Source organism: Lipotes vexillifer, unplaced genomic scaffold, assembly GCF_000442215.2.
Source record: "Lipotes vexillifer unplaced genomic scaffold, Lipotes_vexillifer_v1.1 scaffold394, whole genome shotgun sequence".
Taxonomy (NCBI): Eukaryota; Metazoa; Chordata; class Mammalia; order Artiodactyla; family Lipotidae; genus Lipotes; species Lipotes vexillifer.
In genome coordinates this window covers 283,673-292,108 of record NW_006791731.1, presented here as the reverse complement: position 1 = coordinate 292,108, position 8,436 = coordinate 283,673, and the positions used below count along the sequence as shown (strand labels likewise).

The window sequence follows — 8,436 nt, the reverse complement described above, 5'->3', positions numbered from 1 at the left end:
AATACGTGGGCCTCTCACTGTCGTGGCCTCTCCCCTTGCCGGACGCGCAAGCTCAGCGGCCATGGCTCCGCGGCATGTGGGATCCTCCCGGACCGGGGCACGAACCCGTATACCCTGCATCGGCAGGCAGACTCTCAACCACTGCGCCACCAGGGAGGCCCTGCTTTGCTTCTTATACAGACCTTCAACTAGTCCTTTTGTCTCCAGCTCCATGGTCACTCCCACTTCCATACCACTGCTGGAGGAAGCTGGCTTCACCCGCTGCTGCGCTTTTTAGGGTTTGCTACTTGCCTCGACTTGTCAGCTTCCCCACCACATGCTTGGGATCCACACTTCTTGGTCTGCCAAGTCCGTTTCCAGCCACTTGTCCATGTGCTTTTCAGCTTCCAAAGCATAGTTGTTCTTCCTCTTCCATTCTCTTTGTCCTGGTGGGCTTTAGTGTTTTTTATTGTGATAAATTATATGTAACGTAAGATCTGCCATCTTAACCACTTTTAACTGTACAGCTCAGGGTATTAGTTACATTCGTATCACTGTGCAATCGCCGCCACCATCCACCTCCAGCACTTCATCTCCCAAAATGGGAAAGTCTGTACGGATCAAACAACTCTCCATGTCTCCCTCCCCGTAACCCATGGCACCCACCATTCTGTGTGAACTTGACTACTCTCTAGGGACCTCATACAATTATCTGTCTGATTCGTGCAGTATTTGTCTCTTTGGGTCTGCCTTATCTCACTCAGCATAATGTTTTCAGGATTCCTCTATGTTGTAGCCTGTGCCAGAAGTTCCTTCCCTATTAGGCTGAATAATTCCATTATGTGTACAGATGACATTTTATTTATCTATTCATCCATCAATGGACACCTGGGCTGCTTTCTACCTCTTGGCTATTGTGAATATGCTGCTATGAACATGGGTGTACAAATATCTGTTCATGTTCCTGCTTTCAATTATTTTGGGTATATACCCACAAGTGGAATTGCTGAGTCCTATGACAATTCTATTTTTAATCTTTTGAGAAACTGCCACTCTGTTTTCCATAGTTGCTGCAGCATTTTACATCTCCTTGTGAGGTTTCTTTTTCTGCCTTTAAAAAATTCCTTCACTGTTCTTTTATCGTGAGTTCAGGGTGGAATGCAAGTAAATGCACGTGATCGTCCTGCCATCTTCACCTGGAAGGCAGCGTCTTGCTACGAAGGCACATGTAGCCCTCAGGGTCTGCAGCCTTCCCGTGTGCTCTTTGTGGAGCATCCCTGCGATGCCTGTGCTGACAGCACGCTTAGGGAAGTCCAGGGCAGAAAAGCTGTGGAGTCACCTGGTGGTGGCTGGTACAAAGGTGTGACCACGTGCGAGCCGAGGCTAAGCCAGGGGGTGGGGTCATGTGAATTGGGGTTCACTGTGTGGTACCTTGTTCCCTCGGAGTGGTGACCACACAGCAGATGTCAAACACATGCTGGCAAATGAATCAAAAGCTTCTGAGGCCAAGGCAGGGAGTGTGGTTCAGGGTGAGGCCCCACACACGGGAGCCAGCTCAGCCCTGCCCCCGTTGGTGCTCCCAGGACGGACTGCATTTCCTTTTTCTAAGCACAGGCTAGGTTCTTCTGGGCTGATGGGGCCTGCCCTCCTGACTGGTAGTCAGCACCATGTTCTCGACAAGGGCCAGTGGGAGGGAGATCAAGGCCTCTCCCCTGGGCTCAGTGACGAGCAGGGCCTGGCAGAAAATGCCCACCCAGGAGTGGGTCTCAGGGCTGGAGACAGGGCTTTGGCTGGAGGGCAACCCTGTGCCACAGATGGAAGACCAGATCCCAGAGACACAGAACCCTGCTGGCGGGACCACACAGATGCAGCGTGGTCTGTGGGCAGAGACCACCAGGGCCTCAAAACCATGGCTGCCAGGCTGAAGCTCGGTTCTCTCAGTCTGGCTCCTATGGCACAGACACTAGGACGAAAGTGCACTAACCTCCGTGCAAAACCGCAACGTCCTGCTGATCCATGTCCAGCTCTCCATGGACGCCCCAGCCAGAGAGCGCACAGCCTGGAGCCTCTGGCCTCTGTCCACTGCTCACTCACCTTTCACTCAGCAAGCACTCCTGGGGCCCCCGAGGGCTGCGTGCTGAGCGGCGGACACACACTTCCAAACCTCCAGCTCACGGCAGGGACGTTTCAAGGCCTTTTTGGAAGAGGCTGAGGTGAACCATGAAGCCACTGGGGGCCCACCTGCTCCTGGGAAGGTCTGAGAAGACAGAGGCAGATCCAGGCTGCCCGCTTCATCCAGGGAGCCACCTGGGGAGACCCGTCTGCAGTGTTCGGTGATCCTGCTTCAAAAACTGCAAGCCTGAGCAAAAATTTCATGGCTTCCAAGATCTGCCCCTAAACGGCTGGTGTGCTGGATGGTGCCTATGCTTCACACACCTTCCCCGGGCCCCCCACTGCCCTCATCACTGTGTGCACAGGCCTCAGCCCCCCACACCTGGGCTGGGGCAAAGCCCTGGCTAGACCAGCATGGATGGCCACTCCCACTGAGCAATCTTTGGCATGGCAGACACTCACGAACACGGGGCGGCAGACGGCCTGCTGCACTGGCAGGTGCTGCCTGCAGCTCCACCCCCATGCTCACTCTGCCCAGCCCAAGGCGAGCACCGCCTGGCTGGCAGGACCGTGGCCCAGAGTCCTCCCCAAGGAAGGCCAAGCCGGGGCCCACACAGACCTGACGCATGGCCTTCAGGAACCCCAGGCAGATGCGGCTCTGCACTCGGCCCCAGGCAGCAGTCGGCAGGCTGCTGTCCACGGTGGTCCCAACCTCTGAACGCCTGAGGCGGCTCAGGCCAGCTCAGCTCACAGCACCTCAACAGCCCATGGCACAGACCCCTCAGACCCAGCGCTGGGCCAGGGCGCCCATGTCCCTCACCGCCCTCAGAAGCCCCCCTACGACGGCCACAAGGCATAGTGCGAGCCTGGCCAGGGCAAATGCTCTAAGTGCACACAGGCGCCCTCGTCGGGCAGGGTGACCGGGACGGTAGCCTCAGAACGGAGTGGGTGCCGGCTGGTGGAGACATGGGTGCGACGGGTCCTCAAGCAGACCCCCACCTGTCGGCCCGTGGCCAGGGAGGGACCCTGTGCCACAACTGCCTGTGGCTCTTCTCAGGGCCTCAGTGCTGAAAAGGGGCTGCCTGAGGACCCCGCATCCCAGTGGAGCCCAAGGGTGTGCCCCTCTGGGAGATGCTGTGTTTGTGTACCTGCTGCTGCCAGGCGCCACCCAGCGCAGACGGAAGCTCTAGCCGCAGCCTGTACTTGAGCTGGTGGCAGAGCCCAGGGGTCCTGTCTGGGTCTTACCTTTGGTGTCGTTGACGGGGTCCATGTGCCGGTAGATGTAGCCCTCCAGGTAGGAGTGGAACTTGGGTGTGGGCGGGAAGAAAGCCAGGCAGATGGCCATGAGCTCCCAGCCGCGGGCCAGGCTCTCGAGGCGGAAGTTCTCGGTGGTCTGCCGGCACAGCTGGATGTAGAGCTCGTCCCGCAGGCCCTGCGCGCTCCAGCCCTTGGTGGCGATCTCCAGGGCCACGTGCAGCGGGTCGGCCTTGGCGCGCCGGTCGCCCATGTACACCTGGATGAGCTTGAAGACCTCGCAGGCTTCCTTCTTCACGTGGCGGTCGCTGGTCACGATCATGGGCTTCTTGATGGACTCGCTGCTCCAGGCCAGCATGTTGGCGATGGACACCTTCCGCCGGAAGAGGCCCTGTGTGTGTTTGTTGAAGTGCTTGGAGGCCCAGTTCTCGATGTCAGTCTCCGAGGATGGCTTGCGAAGCGTGAAGGTGGGGAACACGCAGCTGGCGCTGGGCATCACGCTCCGGGTCTGCCGGCTGCTCTCGAACTGGGCGCAAGTGCCGAGGTCCTCAGACTGGGGAGGACAGGGGGGCTGTGAGGGGGTGGGGGCCCCACGTGACCCAGCCAGGCGAGAGGTGTGGCCCCCCTACCCCAAGCAGGCCCTGAAACTGCTGGAGGAGAGAGGCCTGGGCTGGGTGGGGTGGGGTGAGGCCGGGCCTGGGGTTCCAGCTCTGCACCTTGTACTGGTCTAACAGGGACCCAGAGAAGCCTTTACCCTGCAGGCTTGGCCTCCGGGAGGTGCCTGCCCTGGTCTGGAGACCAAGGTTTGGGGGTGGCCAGCATGGGTCTGGGGGCAGGAGGGAGCCGCGCGCGTGTCTTGTCAGCTTCTTGGGCTGCCGTAGCCCCAGGTGGGAGAGGGCCCGGGGACGCTGCATCCCCAGTGCTCACAGGGCTCTCCCCAGGCAGGGAGCTGGACCGTGCGTGGACGCAGGAAGGTGCTGCCTCCTACTGGCCTTGCTGTGGCTGTTTGGCTTCTGCCGGTTCAGATGGGAAGGTTAGCCCCACAAAGCAGCAGAAACCCCCAGATGCCACATTTGACAGAGAAACACAAATGTCTCTGGGCCACAACGGCTGCACCCTTTCCCCCAACAAAGATAGCGTTTGTAGTCTCGGGCATCGGGAAGAGCGATGCCATGCAGAGGGGCAGAGCCAGGCCTGAGAGGGCCGTGGGCTGCTGTGTTTGTGTACCTGCTGCTGCCAGGCGCCACCCAGCGCAGACGGAAGCTCTAGCCGCAGCCTGTACTTGAGCTGGTGGCAGAGCCCAGGGGTCCTGTCTGGGTCTTACCTTTGGTGTCGTTGACGGGGTCCATGTGCCGGTAGATGTAGCCCTCCAGGTAGGAGTGGAACTTGGGTGTGGGCGGGAAGAAAGCCAGGCAGATGGCCATGAGCTCCCAGCCGCGGGCCAGGCTCTCGAGGCGGAAGTTCTCGGTGGTCTGCCGGCACAGCTGGATGTAGAGCTCGTCCCGCAGGCCCTGCGCGCTCCAGCCCTTGGTGGCGATCTCCAGGGCCACGTGCAGCGGGTCGGCCTTGGCGCGCCGGTCGCCCATGTACACCTGGATGAGCTTGAAGACCTCGCAGGCTTCCTTCTTCACGTGGCGGTCGCTGGTCACGATCATGGGCTTCTTGATGGACTCGCTGCTCCAGGCCAGCATGTTGGCGATGGACACCTTCCGCCGGAAGAGGCCCTGTGTGTGTTTGTTGAAGTGCTTGGAGGCCCAGTTCTCGATGTCAGTCTCCGAGGATGGCTTGCGAAGCGTGAAGGTGGGGAACACGCAGCTGGCGCTGGGCATCACGCTCCGGGTCTGCCGGCTGCTCTCGAACTGGGCGCAAGTGCCGAGGTCCTCAGACTGGGGAGGACAGGGGGGCTGTGAGGGGGTGGGGGCCCCACGTGACCCAGCCAGGCGAGAGGTGTGGCCCCCCTACCCCAAGCAGGCCCTGAAACTGCTGGAGGAGAGAGGCCTGGGCTGGGTGGGGTGGGGTGAGGCCGGGCCTGGGGTTCCAGCTCTGCACCTTGTACTGGTCTAACAGGGACCCAGAGAAGCCTTTACCCTGCAGGCTTGGCCTCCGGGAGGTGCCTGCCCTGGTCTGGAGACCAAGGTTTGGGGGTGGCCAGCATGGGTCTGGGGGCAGGAGGGAGCCGCGCGCGTGTCTTGTCAGCTTCTTGGGCTGCCGTAGCCCCAGGTGGGAGAGGGCCCGGGGACGCTGCATCCCCAGTGCTCACAGGGCTCTCCCCAGGCAGGGAGCTGGACCGTGCGTGGACGCAGGAAGGTGCTGCCTCCTACTGGCCTTGCTGTGGCTGTTTGGCTTCTGCCGGTTCAGATGGGAAGGTTAGCCCCACAAAGCAGCAGAAACCCCCAGATGCCACATTTGACAGAGAAACACAAATGTCTCTGGGCCACAACGGCTGCACCCTTTCCCCCAACAAAGATAGCGTTTGTAGTCTCGGGCATCGGGAAGAGCGATGCCATGCAGAGGGGCAGAGCCAGGCCTGAGAGGGCCGTGGGCTGCGGCCCTCCACTCCCGTGATGCTGGGAAGGGAGAGCGTTGCCCCAAGCCGCACCCCCACCCCCACCCCCGCCACCAACAGCCTCCACGTACTTGCACTCAGATCACAGCCCCTCACCCAATACTCTTTAGGGGCTCCTGTCCCCTCTGTCTGGGAGGTGGGCTCTCGTCCCCAAACCCGTGCTGGCCTCCCCAACCCTTGGTCTTGAAAGCAGGGAAGGTACCTCCCTGGGCAGCGCCAGGAGTGGACCTCGGTCAGGCCCCTGGAGCCCATACGTCCTGCTGTCCAGGTCACATGCTGGGAGCTGGGTGCCCCAGGACGCAGCTGTTCACCCTCCACCTACCCCCTGCCCCCCCCACCCCCCCGCCTCTTCCCATCTGTCCTGATGTCCTCCTGTGTTACAAGCCACAGACAGAAACGCTGCTCTGAGCTCTCCAGTCTGGAGGAACACTAAGTGCCCCGGGGGATGCTGGCCACCTAAGATGCTGTAGTTCTTGGGCACGTCTTCCCCACCAGGACTGGGGGTGGACATGAGGATCCTGACCCCAGGAGGCCCTGTGGCCACTGCCAGCTCTGAGCAGAGGCCAGGGCACACCCTCAGCCTTGGCTTCAGGCAGCAGACTGGTGTGAAAGGTCAGGGACCAGGAGGTGAGAACGAGGATACTGGGCCACACCAAGCCCTGGGCACCATGCTCCTTGCACGCAACCGGGACAGAAGATGCACAAGGATCCCGAGGGCCTGGTGGATGCCCACACCCAGCACTGAGCAGCGAAGACTCCACAGGCTGGGCTTCTGCTCTGGCTCCAGCTGCAGTGTGGGGCTCTGGGAGCCACCTGGGGCTTTTGCTGAACGTGCCCTGGCCCCAGGCTCTGAGCCACCCAAGGAGCGCCTGGTGCTCTACCTGCACAGCTCCTCACCCGAGAGCCATTCACAGGCGGGAGAACAGAGGCTCAGGGCTCAGTGGGCAGGTGGCGGCCTCTGTGGCCTGGAATCAGGGCATGGCCTCTAGCCCTCTGGTGACCTGGCAGCACTGCGGGGCCTGGCCAGCAGCTGAGGTGAGAGACCCCCGTGCTGGCAGAGGTCTGGGGGGCATCTACCGTCTGTCCTCACTCACGCCTGCTGGGAACCGTGAAGCCACACCACCCCTGCCCGGGGACCCGGCCGCGGCCTGGCCCCTACCTGAGAGGGGTGGAGGTAGGGCTCCGGGGAGGCCAGGCTGGTCTGCACAGACACGCTCTTCTCGAGCAGGGCCTGGGGGAAGGCGAGCCGGTCCGAGGCGGCCCTCTGCCAGTGCCTTTTGCTCTCCTGCTGGGCCAGCGCCTCATCCTCGCTGAAGGCGCGCACCACAGGCCCAGGCATGGGCAGCGGCACGGCCCCGTCGCTCTCGTAGCCCGAGCCGTCCTGCTGTGAGTCCCAGCTGCCCCTCTGCTTCATGTGCAAGCGGGCCTGCTGTGCCTCCCAGGCCAGCCGGGCCTGAGCCAGGAAGGGCTCAGCCTCGCCCCGGGTCCCGTCCCCCTCACGCGCCTCGCCCTCTGCACGCCTCGTGGGCGCCAGGCTGGGGCCGCACGGGGGCCGCTCCTCGGTCAGGGGCTGCTGGCCGAGCGGGTCGTGGCCCCCAGGGCCCTCGGTGGGCGGGGCGCTGGGGGTGCGGCGCGCAGAGGGGTTCCTGCTCTTCCTCTTGCGTGTGCTGGGGGAGCAGCCCGTCGAGGACATGGTGTCCTGCTGGCTGGACCAGGACATGGCATCGTCCTGGGCCTGGGGCAGTGGCGCGGGCGGCTGGGCGGACCGCAGCTCGGGCCCCTCCATGCTGCTGTAGTCCCCGGACGTGACCCCCAGGCGCTGCTCGCGCAGCAGGCAGGGGCTGGGCTGCAGGGAGAGGGAGCCGCCGCCTGGGTGGGGCGAGTACTTGTGCCTCGGGCCCGCGCGCAGCTTGGGGCTGGAGCCGGCCTGCTCCACATACACCAGCTGGCGGACGTACTCCTTGCCAGCCGGGCTGTACTCCAGGCTCAGGTAGCGCTCGGGGCACTTCTGCCTGGTGAGCACCAGCTGCTGGTAGGGCGACGCGGAGGCCTGCTTGGGCGGCTTGCGGCTGGGAGACCGCCGAGGCGAGCCGGCCTGATAGCCCCCGCCGGCCTCAAACTGCACATCCATGGGGGGCTCGTCATAGATGGGGGCCTGGTACTCCACGGGGGGCTCTTCGTAGAGGGGGGGCTCGTAGGCGTAACGCGGGGAGGACGGCTGGGAGTCGGCGGCGGGTTTGCGGGGCTGGGCCAGCAGTGGGGAGCAGCTCCCCAGCTCAGCCCTCTTCAGGAAGGGTGACGGCCTCCGCTCTGAGAAGACAGGGCCGTCTGCGTCGGAGGTGAAGGTCTGTAGGCTGGGCGAGTGCTGTCCCCCGGAGGGTCTGCGGGAGCGACCCCTGGGCTGGCTGTCCAGGGGGTAGCCGTTGCCCTGGGGGGAGAGGAAGCTGGGCTCCCTGTCGGCAACTTTGATGAGCATGCGCTCCTTGGTGCCCGAGTTCCAGCGGAGCGAGGAGGTCCTGGTGGGG

At 62.8% G+C, this 8,436-nt stretch overlaps 1 protein-coding gene across 1 annotated transcript in view; it reads right to left on the bottom strand.

Moving 5' to 3' along the window:
* Window positions 1-8,436, bottom strand: part of ARHGAP39 (Rho GTPase activating protein 39) — a 56,312-nt gene that overhangs the window by 11,596 nt on the left and 36,280 nt on the right. Inside the window, exons 4-5 of the mRNA XM_007464523.1 lie at window positions 7,071-8,427; window positions 4,670-5,231 (exon numbers count right to left, since the gene is read on the bottom strand). Of these exons, the coding sequence (XP_007464585.1) occupies window positions 4,670-5,231; window positions 7,071-8,427 (1,919 nt within the window). The remainder of the gene's footprint in view (window positions 1-4,669; window positions 5,232-7,070; window positions 8,428-8,436) is intronic.